The sequence below is a fragment of the Natrix helvetica genome (genome assembly GCF_964273705.1).
Source record: "Natrix helvetica genome assembly, chromosome: 5".
In the NCBI taxonomy this organism is placed as follows: Eukaryota; Metazoa; Chordata; class Lepidosauria; order Squamata; family Natricidae; genus Natrix; species Natrix helvetica.
In genome coordinates, this window is record NC_138551.1 from 103,246,695 (window position 1) to 103,265,433 (window position 18,739).

General features: G+C 43.1%; 1 protein-coding gene across 1 annotated transcript in view; it reads left to right on the forward strand.

The window, feature by feature from the left end:
• Positions 1 to 17,432, forward strand: part of MMRN2 (multimerin 2) — a 50,476-nt gene extending 33,044 nt beyond the window's left edge. Inside the window, exon 7 of the mRNA XM_081953799.1 lies at positions 12,167 to 17,432. Coding sequence (XP_081809925.1) covers positions 12,167 to 12,549 — 383 coding nt within the window. The 3' untranslated portion in view covers positions 12,550 to 17,432. The remainder of the gene's footprint in view (positions 1 to 12,166) is intronic.
• The last annotated feature ends 1,307 nt before the right edge of the window (positions 17,433 to 18,739 follow it).

Below are 18,739 nucleotides of genomic sequence, written 5' to 3' on the forward strand. Positions count from 1 at the left end.
AGAAAAACCAAATATTCAGATACAGAAACTTGGCTTAATAGCAGCAACTGTGAGAGGAATCTTGGAGTCCTGGTGGACAATTACTTAAATATGAGCCAGCAGTGTGCGGCGGCAGCCAAAAAAGTCAATGTAATCATAGTTTACATTAACAGAGGAATAGAATCAAGATTACATGAAGAATTAGTACTGCTTTATAAAGACTTGGTAAGACCGCACTTAGAATACTGAATCCAGTTTTCGTCACCATATTATAAAAAAGATGTCGAGACTCTGGGAGTGCAGAAAAGAGCAACAAAGATGATTAGAAATCTGGAGGCTAAAATATATGAAGAACAGTTTGAGAAATTGGGTATGGCTACTCTAGAGAAAAGAAGGACTAGGGGTGACAGAACAGCAGTGCTCCAATATTTGAACGGCTATCACAAAGAAGAGGGGGTCAACTTATTTTCCAAAGCACCAGAAGGCAGGACAAGAAATAATGGAAACTAATCAAAGAGAAATTCAACCTAGAACTAAGGAGACATTTCCTGACAGAACAAATAATCAGTGGAATGGCTTGCCTCTAGAAGTTCTGATTGCTCCATCACTGGAGGCTTTTAAGAAGAGACTGAATAGTCATTTGTCTGAAATGGTATAGGGCCGTGATGGCGAACCTATGCCACAGGTGGCATGTGGAGCCATTTGTTTGGGCATGCAAGGCCCTGTCAGCTCCAGAGCGCATGTGCTGGCCGGCTGACTTCGGCCTTCTTTTAAGGCTGTTTTTCACCCTCCGGAGGCTTCCCTGAAGCATCCAGAGCAGGAAAAACCGGCCCTAGGGGCAAACTGGAAATTCAGGAACGGACTTCTGGTTTGCTCTTAGGGCTGTTTTTCGCCCTCCTGAGCCTTGAGGAGGCTTCCCTGAAGCGGGTCGTGTGCATAACATTATGGGTGTGGGCATGCCTGTGCATGACCCCCCTGCACCCCCCCTGCTTTTGGCATGTGATGGGAAAAAGGTTAGCCATCATTGGTATAGATTCTCCTGCTTGAGCAGAAGGTTGGACTAGAAGACCTCCAAGGGCCCATCCAACTCTGTTATTCTGTTAATTTTGCTGAAGAGACTGATGGGTGGAGGTGGGTTTTCAGTTTTTGTTTCTGGATGGAAAAGATCCGTAATGCTGGGGAAATTCAGAAACCTTAGATGTCCACTGCCAATTTCCGTGGGTTGCATTGAAATCTCAGTTTTGTGTTTCCCAACCTTGGGGACACCAGATATGTAGGCCAAGGGTTGTGGTACTGGTAGCCATTTCTGGGAATGTTGGGAGTGGACTTGCATGTTGGATTTTGTCACTGGGTGTTGCAACGAGATCTGCAACACACTCGAGTCCGGATTCGCCTGTCTGGGCCTTCAGGGTTCTCCCTTGGGTGGGAGAACGAGCCCCGGTCCTCACCGGGAATTTGGAGGGTCCACACGTGGACGAAGGCCGCAAATTAAGACACTACACAAAGAGTTAGTTCGAAATAGGCAGGCACAGGATGCCTGGAGAGTGTAAGTTACATTCCTCCTGACATGTTCTGTACAAACCCTTTTATTGTATAGATTTTCAAGGGCGGGGGAGTGGACACATACATTTCAGTAATTTTCCACAAAAAGCGAATAACAACTGCGTCACAGCAAAAGGTGGGCTAACATCTGCCATATAACAATCAAACAGTCAAATATCTGCGGTTAACCAACATCCTATGCAAGCGATATTTTAAGCTATAGGAATGGTTATTCAGATACTGTGGTCGGCCAATATCCTGTGCAAGCACTCTGTTAAAAGGTCACATTCCTATTCTATGCAAGCACTATATATGTTAAAGGTCACATTCTTAAGGCCTACTTGCATTACAGCCTCAGCAAAAGCCTGAACCAAACTACTGTCATGCATTCACATCTCCTCTGTTTTTATTATTAAAAAGAGGTCAATATCCCTCTAAGGCTATGCATTCCTCTAACGACCCACCCTCCGGTAGGCAGCGAGAAGAACCACTCACCTTATCCGGGAATTGAATCTCACTTTCTGTGTCGGAATCGGAATCCGAAAATGTCAGCAATGGTTGTTTGCAAGAGTCATACGAGGAGGGCAATAAGTTTTGCAGTAGGTTTAGATCTTTTCTAGTTGCATTAACCTCTTTATCTATATCACCTAAACGGCTGCACAAAAATCGAAGCAATTTTCCCATAACACAAGGACCAATAATACAAGCGAGCAAAACCAAAATCAAAGGGCCTATAAGTGCTGAAAGCAAGGTTGTTAGCCATGGTGATAAATTGAACATTCCTTGATACCATATGTGAGACTTGGAGCGCTCTGACTCTCTATCTTTTAATCGGGTATTTAATTCTGCCATAGAATCAAGCACAATGCCTGAACTGTCTGTATAAAAACAGCATTCTTCTTTCAAAGCTACACACAACCCGCCCTGTTTTAAAAACAGCAAATCCAAACCCCTTCTATTCTGTAAAACAACCTCAGATAGTGAAGTGAGAGAGTTCTGAAGAGCAACCATAGATTGTTCAATGCGTTTGAGATCGGCATCAATTTCAACACTGAGCTTTTGGACTCGTTGGTCAGCCACAACCATTCCTGCGATGCCTGTGGCTGCTCCAGTGGCTCCTAGGCCCAAGAGAAGGGCCAAAGTCATAGTAGTGACTATCTCACGTTTTGTTCGTGGGAGATATTGAGGTGTTTCCATTTGAGAAAGAAAGTCATTATTAGAAAAAACAGACATTTTTGGGAAAAGATAAATCTGAATACAAAAGGCTCTTTGTGAGGCTAAAATGTCTCCACTGACACACGCAGTAGCACCAGTGGAGCAGGCCCAAACAAAACCATTGGAGGGGATAAAAAAATATCCTTTAAAATAATTGGAAAGATCAACTGTGGGGTTAGAGGAGAACAAAGTCACCCAGCCCCCATAAATGGCGGATGACTGGACAGAGGAAGACATTCGAGATTTAGACAAATAAAGGGTGCATTGATGATACAATTCTGTAGAGGCATTAATACAATATTGAGAGAAGTTATAGGGTACATATCCAATACAACAACCTTGACCTTCAATTGAAAACACTGTTATAAAAGAATTAGACCACCGGCAGGTGGCATCTGAGGTGCTGTTGGTAAAAGGTACGGCAGAACCTATGGCCTCATAAAATGGTGGTTGGAAAAAAAAGGCACATCCAGCACTCCGGATCAGCATTAGGAAAGGCATGACTGTTATTAAGAGCAAAATAGGAGGAAGAAATAAGAGACAATAAGGCTTACTACTTAAAAATATACAGTTAACTACTTTAACACATGTTACATTTTTAGGAACTGCTACTATCAATATATACAAAACAATTGCATCAGAGGGAGGATCATAAGCAATTAATCCTCAATGAAAGATAGTCTTATAATTCGAACCAATGAAGTGTTGAATTACTGCAGGCAAAATTCAAACAGGATCCAAGCATATAAAAAGCAAATGTTTCATATACAGTTCAAGTCAGTGTGTGTAATGTTAGTTGCACCCATAGATTTTTATTGCAGTCACTGTTCAAATGAGTTTTTTGGTGAAATGACAAAACAAATAAACATAAACAAATGATGACTAATGATGACTAAAAACTTGGCAAAAATGGCAGCACATAAGTTGTCGTGTCGTTGTTTCAGCACTGCTTTGGTGGTTTTTGGTTTTTCATATCACTGGACAGCTATTTTGGCAAGATCGTATTGGCCACTGTGCTGTCTGTAAAGTCATCTTGGTCATCTCTGGAACTGGATTTGGGAACTGGTACGACAATATTCTTGTCTAGACAAACATCACGTACTAGAATCCATAAAAATCTGTAAAAACAAGCACAGCATATCCTCGTCCCCCTTGCGGGGGAGGCAAACAAACTTTTTAAATCTATTGTGTTACCTATGCCAAATTAGCCAAATTGGGGTACACCAAATTACTAGGTACCCAAAATCCCTCCTTTTTTATATGTTTGAAAAAACAGTCCCTGAAGGACCAATTAACATGTTCCACAATGGCTTAACCTGTGGAATTATAAGGAAAAACCCAAAAAATTAAAAGTGGTGCAATTAGTACAAAATTACAAAAAGGCCAATAAAAAATAGGCCAGGCCATTGTCAGTTTTTTTTAAAAAAAGTTTGCCCAAGGCAATAAAGGCTAAAAAAAAATGAAAAAATGTGGCCAAAAATTAAAAAATAAATAATACAATAATAATACAATAATAGAGTTGGAAAAAACCTTGGAGGTCTTCTAGTCCAACCCCCTAACTAACTAAATAAATTTATTTCTAAAAAGCCAAAAAAAAAGAAAACATAGGTGACATCCATTTGCCATAGTGATTAGAGGCCAAATCATAAAAATTAACTTCTTTGTCCCCAGAGGGGGATGCCCCAAAACACTGGGAACAAAATAAAACAATTTGCTTGGCCTGGTTGAGTGGCATATGGCAAAATTGTGCCAGTCCCCAGGCATTTTGATGAAAAAAAATAATCAAAAATAAATATAAAGAAAAAAAAACATAGTTTCTAAAAAATTAAAAATAAATGGACACACATAATAAAAGTCAAAAATATAGTTAAAAAGCTTATTAAAAAAATGTGAAAAAATAAAATAGCAAAAAACAATTTTCAGTGTTACAAAAACAACAATATTGCAAGGTAGGAAACTTTCATAAGAGTCCTTATAAACAATTTCATCTTCCATCCAAAAAAAAAAACAGTCTTATGAAAGCAAAGAATTGAGAACAATAGGCAAGGAAAAAAGTCATACAAACCACATAGTCAAGTAAAAAACACTGAAAAAAAATTATTTTAAAAATAAAAAAAATAAAAAAATCAAATTTTGGAATAGAAAAAATAATGTTAATAAAATCAGTCCAATTTCTACAAAAAACCCAAGGTTATTAATTTAACTGCCTAAAAAAATGGCGAAACATTTTAAAACGGAGTCTGTTGTCTTTAAAAAAAAACATCAAAAGAATTAGCTGACAAGTTACGCAAACCACAAATGGAATGCTCAAAATCTCATTAATCTTTTGAACTGTGGCAAGGGCACAAAAAAGGAAAAAATAAATCAAATAAAAAACTTTAAATAGCGGCAGACAAAAACGGACAAATCCAAACAAAAATTCCCCAATAGCTGCCATAAATTAATTAGCAAAATAACTCCTTTCAAACAAAAAAGGTTGGAACAAAAAAAACTATAACATTTTATGCAGTCATGCTTTATTAAAACAAGCTACAATTCATACAATACAATACAATACAATACAATACAATAACAGAGTTGGAAGGGACCCTAGAGGTCCTTCAATCCAACCCCCTGCCTAGGCAGGAAACCTATACCATCTCAAACAAATAACCATTCATACCAACTTTTACCATCAACCTACTCACATTTACACTACAATCATTAATTTCACATATAAAAATCCCATTTCATTCTTTCTTCATGCAAGGCAGTTATTACAATTACTTCAGGGAGCTGTACATAAGCCAATGAGCTCCATTTTCTATTATTAAAGGATCTCAACTTCCCTCCAGGTCTGGAGATAATCACACACACACACATACATGCACAAATACCATGGCTCGTTCTCCAAGCATGTGAAAACTCAGAGAGCAATATATAGATGCACACCTAAGAATTTCTTAACAGATATTACATCAAATTAATCAAGTCCAATTACCTAGGTCTTCCATTCAGACAGGCTTTACCTTTTTGTTACCTGCTAAATTTCTTACTTTTGCTTGAAGTGACCCGGCTGTTCTATCTCCTTAAGCACTAGATAGTTAATGCCTGTCTCTGCCCTGGGGTGTTCGTTTCTAATGTGGATCTGCCAACGGACGCTGGCTAATTTTTAAAGATCCAAATTCTATCTTGATATCCCAGCACGCGCTGGCATTTTTAAATATCAAGATGTATAAAAACAATGTACAGAGATGTTTGTCCACACATTGTTTGCATTCAGCCAGGGTTCTAGGGTGGCTCATGCTGGCATATTTTTAAAGATCCAAGATGTATGGAAACTTTCATTAACACATCATTTGCATCTGGGGGGGGGGGCCTTGATTCATCTGATGGTGGCCAAAAAATCAGCAAATTTGTTGACAAAATCTAAATCAAAACTGCCTTCTGGAGGCCAGGTTTTTACTTTAGGACTAATAGAGTAGGTTGGTCAGAAAAATGTGCAAAGGGTTTTTACTCAGGTTGAAGGCAAACCTTTAGTAGGAACTTCCTTCATTTCATACATACATACAAGGCAACAAAGGCAGAAAAGGAACCAGCCCGTGGATCTACGTCAGGAAAGTCAGTAGGAGTTTCAGTAGGAAAGGAAGCAAAAATCTCCGCCGGGGGAGCGGAGGAAGCGACGGAGACTTTGGGGGCCTCATAAGGAGGTGGTGAAACCTTCAGGGTTTCGTCCGAAGGAGAAGGATTAGGAACAAAAGAAACGGAAGAATCGTCTGAAGGAGAATTAGGATAAAGAGTAAGCGATAGATTTTTTAGAAAGCGGGTAGACAGTAGTGCCATTAATCTTTTGGAGACAATTTGAACGCTTCACGAGAGCGAAAAGCTCCTCTCGGTGATGAGCAGAAGCTTTTGAGCCCGAGGAGCCCATGACTTACGTGTGCACAGTGGCGCTTCCGGCCGGGTAAGGTCACAGGAGTGAAGGAGAGCACACCGCTAGACAACGATCGTGCCCACGAAGGCGCCTAAGACAGGACAATCAGCCGGACGAGCCCCCAGATGTTGCAACGAGATCTGCAACACACTCGAGTCCGGATTCGCCTGTCTGGGCCTTCAGGGTTCTCCCTTGGGTGGGAGAACGAGCCCCGGTCCTCACCGGGAATTTGGAGGGTCCACACGTGGACGAAGGCCGCAAATTAAGACACTACACAAAGAGTTAGTTCGAAATAGGCAGGCACAGGATGCCTGGAGAGTGTAAGTTACATTCCTCCTGACATGTTCTGTACAAACCCTTTTATTGTATAGATTTTCAAGGGCGGGGGAGTGGACACATACATTTCAGTAATTTTCCACAAAAAGCGAATAACAACTGCGTCACAGCAAAAGGTGGGCTAACATCTGCCATATAACAATCAAACAGTCAAATATCTGCGGTTAACCAACATCCTATGCAAGCGATATTTTAAGCTATAGGAATGGTTATTCAGATACTGTGGTCGGCCAATATCCTGTGCAAGCACTCTGTTAAAAGGTCACATTCCTATTCTATGCAAGCACTATATATGTTAAAGGTCACATTCTTAAGGCCTACTTGCATTACAGCCTCAGCAAAAGCCTGAACCAAACTACTGTCATGCATTCACAACTGGGTTTTGTCAAGATCATGAAGCACTGAGCTGGATGGCCAGACAAGTTGGATGATAGCAACAGAAGAGAATACCGTATTTTACGGAGTATAAGATGCACCTTTCCCCCCCAAAAAGGGTGAAAATTTGAGTGCGTCTTATACACCGAATGTAGCCTCCCTCCCCACTGAGGCCAAAAACATGAGGCATGGAGGTAGTGATGGTCTGTGGCAATCCCTGCAGCCTGGAAGAGCTGATTGGTGGTATTCCTGCAGTCCGATCCACCCGCCAATCAGCTGTGCTGAATCAGGCTGCAATAAGTGGTGAAGCTGACCTGGCTGGTCAGAGTTTGCAGCAGCCATCACATTCAGAAAGCACAGTAACTGATTCAGCAGGATTCAAAATAATAATAATATACAATACATTACCAAAAGCAGGTTTTCCAAGGTAGCAGTAAATACAAGCAAAACACGAGCAGTTTCACTTTCAGTTCTCAGCTAAGCCAGGCTCCTTCCTGTCTCCTTGTTGCTCACACAGCAAATACTGTTTCAGAGTCCAAATAGCCCTCACTGGCTGACTTAGTTGCTATGCCTATTCATTGGCTGACCTTCTACTATGTGGTCCAAGTCAGGAAGCTAGCCAGCTGAATACCATGGATGCTGGTAGGCAGAGGCAGAATTTTTTTTCTTCTCATTTTCCTCCCCAAAAACTAAGGTGCATCTTATACTCCGCAGCCTCTCAGACTCCGAAAAATACGGTATTTGTAGCTCAGGGTTCAACTGTGGTGCTTAGTGTCACTTAGTTACCTGCATTCCAGTGAGGCACATTCCAGCCCCAGCTGTGATTATAAGTTGAGGACTAGCTGTAGTGCATCTCAGAAGGGAAATGCCGAGGAAATGATTCGGTTAAAAAAGGAAATTTTGTCAAATACCTGGATCTATTTACCACTAATGCACATTTTCAGTTTCAGTGTCTGTTTGGGGAGATAGAATAGAATGATCAAGCACTATATAATCAAATACAAAGAGAACACGAAGCTTTGAATGTAATCTACAAATGCACTTTGCTCTGCTGGGATGAAATAGCCTGTATACTGTTGCCCTGCCTATTTAACTTATAAGCATGAGAAAGGCAGGGCTAGACGAATCAAAAGTTGGGATTAAGATTGCTGGGAGTAATATCAAAAAACTTAGATATGCAGATGATACCACATTAATGGCAGAAAGCGAAGAGTAACTGAAGAGCCTCATGATGCGGGTGAAGAAGGAGAGTACAAAAGTTGGCTAGAAACTCAACATTAAGAAAACTAAGTTCATGGCAATCCAGCCCTCTCAATTCCTGGCAAATAGATGGGAAAGAAATGGAGGAAGTGACTGATTTTATTTTCCTGGGCTCCAAGATCACCGCAGATGGAGACTGCAGCCAAGAAATTAAAAGATGCTTGCTCCTGAGGAGGAAAGCTATGGCAATTCTAGACAGCATACTAAAAAGCAGAGACATTACCCTGCCAACAGTAGTGTGTATAGTCAAGGCTATGGTTTTCCCAGTTGCAATGTATGGCTGTGAAAGTTGGACCATAAGGAAGGTTGAGTGCCAAAGAATGGAGGCCTTTGAACTATGGTGCTGGAGAAGACTCTTGCGAGGCCCTTAGACTGCAAAGCGATCCAACCGGTCAGTCCTAGAGGAGATCCATCTTGACTGCTCTTTAGAAGGCCAGATCCTGAAGAGGAAACTCAAATATTTTGACCACCTAATGAGAAGGAAGGACTTACTAGAGAAGAGCCTCATGCTGGGAACGATTGAGGGCAAAAGAAGAAGGGGACGGCAGAGAATGAGGTGGCTAGATAGAATCACCCAAGTAGTTGGGGTGAGCTTAAATGGACTCCAGAGGATGGTAGAGGACAGGAAGGTCTGTAGGAATGTTGTCCATGGGGTCGCAATGAGTCAGACACGATTTTGCAACTAACAACAACAAATACAAAAGCATGTTGTACCAGAGATTCAGAGTGAAAAATGTACCCTATGCCCTTGGTTAGCTTTCAATATCTCTCTCTAATAAATAGGTAGAGGTAATGATCCAGAGTTTTTAAAAAGCTTAGGAAAATAACCACCCAGTTTACCAAAAAAGTTGGAGCTTATCAATAAGATGGCAACAGCTAAAAGGAATCTTGAGGAAGCCGTCTGATTAAAGTCTGAGTTTCAAGTATTTTTCTTCTCTGGAGAAGTTATTTTGCTTTGTAGCAGCGACATCTCCTGGCCATCTTCCTTTTCCCAAGCTGAACTGACTGCTTCCCAGTTGGCATTGCAGGACTCTTTGTTGCAAAGTGATGTCCACTTCCTTTTTTATTTTTATCTATTTCGTCAAGCATGTATAAGGTAACAGATACAAGTATAAACATGATTTTGAATACATGAAATGGACACGAATAAAAGGAAAAATTAGGACAGGGACGGTAGGCACATTGGTGCACTTATGCACACCCCTTACAGACCTCTTAGGAATGGGGTAAAGTCGACAGTAGACAGTTAAAGTTTTGGGGATTTGGGGAAGAAACCACAGAGTCAGGCAAGGCATTCCAGGCATTGACCACTCTGTTGCTGAAGTCGTATCTTTTGCAATCAGGTTTGGAGCGATTTACCTTAAGTTGCTCATGTATTGTTGTGGTTGAAGCTGAAGTAGTCATTGATAGGTAGGATGTTGTAGCAAATAATTTTATGTACTACGCTTAGATTGGATGGAAGACGGTGAAGTTCTAAGTTGTCCAAGCCCAAAATGTCAAGTCTAGTGGCATAAGGGATTCCTTTACTGAGACAAGGTTGGGTGGGAGGTTTTCAGGACTTCTCGTGCTTCGCTTTGGGTAGTTGAGTTGTGGGTCTAATCCCAGAAGTAAACTGTGTTTTGTCTGTTTCCTAGAGGCCTTTGTTTTTCTCCTTCATAGAATGAGGAAAGGAAATATGATCCTTTTCCCACCTTTTGGATGAGAAAAAAAAATCCTGTTTGGACAGGGTTGATCTTTTTATGGATAACTCCACCACTACAGGGCAGGTGCTGAGAGTTGTATTTACCCATACACTAAGCACCAATAGTTGTGCTTCGTGCATCATATTCTCCAGACAAACTATTTTGTTTAATGGGTATTGTTAGATTGGGTAATGGATAGGCACACACAGGCTTAACAGTAACAACAGCTCTTTATTAAGTACAACAAGTGAGAACAATCCAGCAAAGGTTGAGTCTGACAGCAGCCCTTTTATAGGGAGCTTCGACCCTTCGACCAATAGGATTAAACCTCTGTTCCCACCGGAACAGAGGACCTTGGTGGAAACCACTGTAGTTAGAGCAAGTATCTAACACCCCTCCCATCTTGGATGGAACAATCCTACTTGTTACATAATCACGCAGGTAGGTGGGCTTTTGGGTAGTGCTGCCTGACCTGCGCAGATCAGTAGGAGGGGTTTCCTTGGACAGGTCGGACGGACCTGTTTGCTTTGCAGCTCCGCTTGGTGGAAGCTCCTGGAACCTTTCACAGGCTGCGGCTAGAGCTTCTAGAGCTAGTTCGCTCGGAGCTCCCTGCAGGCCTGCAACAAAACCAGATAAGTTTCCTGGTACCCTTGGGCTTGAGCTGGCCATGGAAGGAGTGAGTGCTTGCTCTGTTTGGGTAGAGCTTTGGCTAACTCATGCAGGAGTTACCTCTGGCTGTCTAAGAGTGGAGTTGGAGAGGCAGCCACAGAATTGGTCAATATGCCTTCTCCAATTCCTACCGTCCTCGAGCTCTAGGAGGTAAGAGCGAGGGCCAGTGATGCCTATCACTGTGGCAGGAATCCACAGAGTTCCCCCAGCATAGTTGTGGGCATAGCCCACGCTAAATGTCCAAATCTTGCTTGTGGAGTCTGGGGGCAATGAGGCAGAATAATTGGGGTGCAGCCGGTCTAAGTGGGACCTTAGTCGGCGACCCATGAGAAGCTCAGAGGGGCTTCTCCCTGTAATGGCACTGGGTGTGATGTGCTGAATTAGCAAATAATGGTCAACCCGTGTTTGCCAATCTCCCGGACCCATTCTAGAGAGGGCCTCTTTTGCAGATCTCACCATTCTCTTCGCCTGACCATTGGAAGCCGGATGGAATGGCACGACCAGGACATGCCTGATTCCCATAGCTGCTAGGAAGATCTCAAATTGCATGGCCGTGAATTGGGGGCCGTTGTCCGAGACCAAGACATCGGGCAGGCCGTGCGTGGAGAAAAGTCTCTGTAGTACCTTGATGACCGCTTCTGCCATAGTGGAGGTCATCAGATGGTCTTTTGGTCTCTGCTGCGCATGTGCAGGGTGCATTCAGGGGGATGCACACATGTATATGCAGAGGTGGGCCGCATGTATGGGTGGGATCACAATGCATTTTAGGGCCTTGCATCCCCCCTGCGCCCCATTTTGGACCTGCACCAACCTGAAAGCCAAAAATGGGTGAGGGGCGAGGGGCGCATGCACAGAGTGGGGGCGGGGGAGTGCAGGTGTGTGTGCGCGTGTACACACATGGGGGTGGGGCATGTGGGGGGGGGTCACACGCATTGCATTATGAGTGTGGGGGCATGCCCACTGTCACACTTTCAGCACGTGATGACAAAAAGGTTAGCCATCACTGATATAGAATATATTTGAGGAGCAAACAAGGATGGGAAGAGGGAGATGGAGACAGTCTTAGATGACTGGGGAAAACTGGGAATCACAATCTGGATCGGAACAAAATTCACTAGATCACTGGAATGTCTACAGTTACAGTTATGTGGAATTCTGTTTGCATCCCTTAATTTTTCATTTTTCTTACCTCCAGGCCCAGCGGTGGCTTTCTATGTGCAATATGCTGAGGATAAAGAAGAGCCCTCTGTCCTTAACCACACCTACCTTAACTACGGAGGTGGTTACTCTCACGAACACGGCTACTTCAAGGCATCTCATCACGGGGTTTATATGGTGGCAGTAGGTGCCGAGTTTCCTCCAGGACCTGCCTTGGGACAACTGGTCTTCAGCAACGGCCACAGAATGACTCTCATAAACAACAAGAAGAGGAAATCCAGTGGTGGCTACACAACTGTCTTCGCCCTGGTGGAGCTGGAGAAGGGGGACTTGATGTGGTTTGAACTGGTGCAAGGGGCCGCAGTGAGACAGAACACAGTTGGCCTGAGCATGGCGGGATTCCTGCTCCTGAAAACCTGAGAAGGGGCACCTTGGCGACATCAGGGGGTCTTCCTGTGAGCGCAGGTGATTTGATGTTTCAATGACTGGCCTGTTTTCTCTGCACTAGGACATTAGCCCAGCAATGCTTTCTAGAAGGACTTCAGTAGCTGCTTAGCCACAGGTCAAGCGAGGTGGAGTTGCAGAGGACAATCAGTTTCTTCAACCAGCTACCAGGCAGGTGCTTGTGACGTTTTTTCCCCTTTATGGTCCTCAACATTCTTGTGTTGTCAGCCGCCCCAGAAATTGTTGGAGACACGAGACGGGCAGCAAGTACATTTTATAAATAAAAACTCACTTCCGATCCCAATGCCCACAGTTTGCAGAGCCAGGCTATGAGTAGGAAGAGAGAGTAACACTTCTAGAACCCATCCATGGAAAAACCCAACTTTGTGCATCACTTTATCCAAACAAACTACTGCATTTTCCGGAGTATAGGATGCATCATTCCCCCCCCCCAAAAGAGGATGAAAATTTGGGTGCGTCTTATACACTGAATGTAGCCCCACCCACCCACTGTTCCCCATCTGTCTCCCAGCAATTTGCCTCCTTGCAGCAAATGGGGAAAATGGGGCTTGCGGAGGCTGCAATAGGCTATAGCAATCCCTGCAGCCTGAAACAGCTGATGATCGGGAGGCTCACTTAAACTGAAAGTGAAACTTGCTGTTTGCTCCATGAGGCAAATCCTGGGAGACAGAAACAGATTTTTTTTTTCTTGTGCTAATCAGGCTGTTTGCTGCAAGAAAGTAAGTCAATAACTATAAATGCTTATAGAATGTTCAAATTATTAGACTTATTTTTTAAAGACTGCTTTATTATTGTTCTAGACAGCTTAACAAAATAAGCTTTTTAAAGTAAATGCTTGATCTGAAGAGGCCCTGTGCTATTGTATCTTTTTTTAAATAGCAGAGAATAACTATACTTCCAGAAAGCACATCAATTTTAACAGCATCTGTATAAGTGTAGTCTGAAATGTAACACTACAAACAATGTATATTGTCTGTGCTGTTTGCTGATTGTTGCAAGGAGGCAAATTGCTGGGAGGCAGAAGCAGATTTCCCCCCCCCCTTTGTTTTCCTCCCCAAAATCTAAGTGCGTCTTATACTTCAGAGCCTCTTATACTCCGAAAAATATGGTACTTTGTTTAATGACTGTGGCTCATTTCTTCCTGCATCATCTATAGCAGGGGTGTCAAACTCACGGCGTCACTTGCTGTCACATGACTCCCCCCTTCGCTAAACTGGGTGTGGGTATAGCCAGTGCATGACGCATCCAGCCCGCGGGCCGTGAATTTGACACCCCTGATATATAGTCTACCTGGAGAATTAGAAATTTAGTGCTTGTGACATTTTTTTCCTTTTGTCGTCCTCAACATTTTTGTGTTGCCAGCTGCCCCAGAGTTGTTGGATACAAGACGGGCAGCAAATAAATTTTATAAATGAAACGTCATGTCTGATTCCAACACCCATGTTTTCAGAGCCAGGTTATAACTAGGAAGGGAGAGCAATGCTTCTGGAACTCATCCATGGAAAAACGCAACTTTGTGCCTCCTATTGTCCAAAGAAATTACTTTGTTTAACGGATGCAGCTTGTTTCTTCCTGCACCATCTATAGCAGGGGTATAAAACTCGATTTTATTGAGGGCCACATCAGGGTTGTGTTTGGCCTTGAGGGCAGGGTTGGGCGTGGCTGAGGTGGGCATGGCCAGCTTGACGTCACTCGTGCCAGGGGCATCTGTGGTGGCCCGAGTGATCTGCCAGTGAAAAGGGGCTCCTGAGCTCTGTTTTCAGCTGCGATGGCCTCCTACCACCCTCTGCTAGAGAAAACGGAGCTCAAGGAGGTCACACGTGGCACACCAAGCTCTGCTTTCGCTGACAGAGTGCAGCAGGAGGCTGTCACAGCTGAAAACAGAGCCCAGGAGGGCCATGCACAGCCCTCCCAAGCTCTGTTTTTGCTGGCAGGGGCACTGCAGGCTGCTCCTTTGCTGTTCCTGGGGCAGCCCCATGGGCCAGTTCTAAGCACCCCCATATCAGATCTGGTCCCCGGGTCTTGGGTTTGACACCCCTGATCTATAGTCACACCGAAAGATTAGAACCCCAAGGAGAGCACTAAGGCAATTCTCCCATCCTCTTGAATCATCTGCAGGGAGCTAACGGAGATCAACCCAAAGAGACAATCCTAAAAAGTGTTGTTTAAAGATGACCATTGTCAGAAGTATTTGACTTCCTTGACCTTTCTGAGCCCAATTTCTTTTTTAACATCCTGTATTTAATGTAGTTGGAGTGATTATTTCCAAAATTCATGTGCTGAAAACTGTGGTATCAAACTCACCCGATGAATGGAAAATGTTTTTTTTAAAGATAATTCCTTTTCAGGGCATGGTTCCAAGTATTGTTAGCACTATGCATTGGTTCTAGCAATACTTAAAAAAAGCAATGATAGATAAAATCAGAGGTTTTGCAAATATATATTAAGAAACAAGCCATTTTTGACACAATTAATTTGCCTTTGGCCAAGAATGGAAGCTACGCAAAACTGTACCTATTGTCAGGGTTCCAAATAGCATCCAAAATTAAATCAGAGTCCAAGGCAAAGTATTGCTCAAAGTTCCAATTTATTAAGAGAGCCATGTTGGCACTTGTGGGAAAAGCCAAATCTGAAAACTTCTCTGTTTTCCCCATCTAGTTGAAAGTTCAAGATCTTGCCCCCACACCCACAAGTCCATCACATGGTCCAATCTCCCACTGCCATGCTGGCAATTCCACCCATCCAGTTCCAGTCAGGTGCAGAGGTGTAAGGACAAAGGATGACCTTGGCTTTCTAGAAAGAATTTTGTTATGGCTACAAAGCATCTAACTCCGTACAATCCCCCCTCCCATTTTCCCACAATAGAAAATGCATAGTAGAATAATAGAAAGTGTGGCAGGCCAAAGTTCCAAAAGAAAAGATGGCTGCAGGCCTGATATCTATAGTAGTTGGGGTTTATATCAGGATACCTCCAGATGATATCAAACTATAATTAGGATGGGAGTTTTTTAGGGCAACTGCCAAAAAGAACCCCTAAAGGTAGTACTCATCTTACAATATTCTTTAGTGATCTTTCGAAATTAACAATGACCGTGGAAAAAGTGACTTATGATAGTTTTTTACACTTACAACTGTTGTAGCATCTCCATGGTCACATGATCAAAATTCAGATGCTTGGCAACTGACTCATATTTATGACGGCCGCAGTGTCCTGGGATCATGTGATCACCTTTTGTGACCTACTGACAAGCAAAGCCAATGGGGAAGTCAAATTCACTTCCTAACCTTGTTACTAACTGAATGTGATGACCTGTGGCGTGGCACGCAAGCAACACAGCCAAAGAGCCGGTCTAACTCCCCTTTATTGATCCAACTTTGCCCCCGAATGTCAACTATTTACTACAGGTCCTGGAGCAAAGCCAGTGGTGGGCTGCTCCCGGTTGGGACTGGGTCGGGCGGACTGGTAGTTGTGCTCTAAGGGGTGGGCCCACTCCCACCCCCACCAGGGTGCAATCCCATCCTATAAGGCTGTATTTTTGATGCTGCATGCATGTGCAGAAGGCGCATGCGAGCGAATTGCTGTGTTTTGATGCTGCACATATGTGCGGAAGGCATGCATGAGGGAATTGTTTTGATACTGCATGCATGTGTGGAAGGCACATACGTGCGTGAAGTGTGCGCACGTGTGTACGTGCTTATAATTTCCGGTGATGGACGAACCAGTTGTTACAGTATGTGACACCCATCTCTGAGCAAAGCTCTCACACGCACCTTCAGCAGCCACTGGCTGAGAGTAGTCCAGTAAGCCAGGTTAGCCAAACAGTAACCAGGGCCAGCAGTCCAGTAAGCCACATTAGCCAAACAGTAACCAGGGCCAGCAATCCAGGTTTAGCCATACAGTAACCCTCAGGAATCGGCAAGTGCACACAAGGCTCCACAAATTCAACACTTATTCCTGACAAATGTCCCTTCGCACATCACCTCCTTACATCTCAGTCCCCAGGTGTGCCTTGTGAAGGGGGGGCAGGGCACTCTACTTTCTCGTAGCTGGCTCAGTCTGCGTTGTTCTCGCCTTCTCTCTTCTCTCTGTGCTCTAGGATCAGGAGGGGGTGGTCCTTGCTCTTCGCCGAGCTCTGTCTCTCTTGATCCTCCCTGTCTGCAAGTCTTTCTAATTCTGAAAATCCTTACCTGGGCTGACTCTGCCCTTCCCGACTTTCCTCCAAGGCCAATGGAGCCACCCTCTCACTCTCTGTCGGCTCTTGTTCCAGCTCATCTTCCCCCGCAGATTCAAACTCTGATGGGAGCGTGAGACTTAACAACTGCAGTGATTCATTTAACAACTGCAGCAGGCAAGGTCATAAAATGGGGTAAACTCATTTAACTACTGTCTCACTGAACAGGAGAAATTTTGCGCTCAATTGTAGTCGCAAGTCGAGGCTTATCTATACACAGATGTATCTATATAAGTTTCACCCCCCCCCCCAAAATCTTTTTTTTTTAAAGTGAAGTTTATATTAATGGAATCTCTCTGCTCCTGGCACACCAACAGAGACAGGGGATGTGTTTTGGGGTAAGAATTTTGCTTCCATATAAGCATTAGCAAATACACTAGCTATCCCACCATTGAGAATCACAGCTATTAAACAAGTGACCATGTTTGGCTGGAAGTTGTATCAGCAACACTGCATATGTGTAATATGTTTTAGTCACCGGGGACATATAAAGATGAGGAAAGAATGTTATTCTTGTATCCCTTTGTAATGTTATTGCACCATTTCTTGACAATGTACAATGTCCTCCCCAATTCTGAGCCATAATAAATATGATTACTACACCAACTTAGAATAATCTTTATTGTACATGCCGAAGATCACTTTGTGTGCTAATTACACTGTGTGATGCAGGGCCAAACAACTCCTAGTTGGATTCTGAATTTAAATACATGGACAGCAACTCACCAAATAATATGAGCAGCTGGGAGTGAAACTGGCACACAATTTTAAGCACATTGTGTAAAATACAGGACTGGGATCCAACTGCTGTCTCTTACCAATTCCCCTCTGCTGCAATAAATACCAAGCAATGTAAAAACAAAGAAATTCAATGAAATTGAGTAAATGAAAATTTTGAATTAGCCACACTCAGTTAATAGTACTCTTGTTTAAGTCCCGTTGAAAGCAAGGACTATGTCTATGACTGAAATGTTTCTTTAAAAATCATACCCAGCCAAGCATGTCATGTTTAATTTTTGTAGTAAGTGGGACATATTTAAATCTTATGATTTAATGACCGAGAGGTTGGTTGTTGTTGGGTTTTTTGCAGACTTCATGGCCCAAACTACCGTAGGTAACATCCTCAGTCACTGATGAAGTCATGAAATGTCTGCAAGAAAACAACCAAACTTAAAGAGCACCAAGGGCCTCTCATTTCAACCCTGAACTATAAATATTCTCCATCAATTTAGTGTCTGATTTGCAATTCTTCTTGGCACAAAATTGGAGAATAGCAACAATCACCGCTGATAGGTTTCGTATTTATGGTCGATTATATAAGATCTCCAACTTTCAAGCTACCGCAATAGTATTAAATTGAAACCTCCCAGGATATCTTTGTTATGTTCTTACCCATCTTGAGGACGTTAAGTTGTGGCATCAGGACTGTGGATTTTAAACAAGAACGAAACATGTCGACATCTCGTTTCAAATGGCACGTCAGAGATTAGTTTCTTCATACATTGAGCCTCAGTCAAAGGATTCAATATTGCCTGCAAACTCATCCCGCAAAATATGGATTCTTGTGTTGATCACACACGAGGCTCTTAGAAATCCCAAATTCTATAAGGATCCCAAAAGCAATTGGGAACCAACATAAAGGATTTTGGGGGGATAAATAGCAAGGTTGAAGGCGGAAAAAAAGAAAAGAAAATGGCCAATTGGAATGAACTTTAAATGAATTTGCCAGGGTAAAATCCTGCTTGCAGCCTCTACCTTTTTGTAAATGAATTGTGGGAATACTAACTCCGGCAACTGTACTAAGATCATCCATCCATCCATCATCCATCCATCCATCCATCCAAATATCTCTCCATGCATCCACCCAAACATCCAAATATCCATTCATTGATCCATCCACCTACCCACCCAAA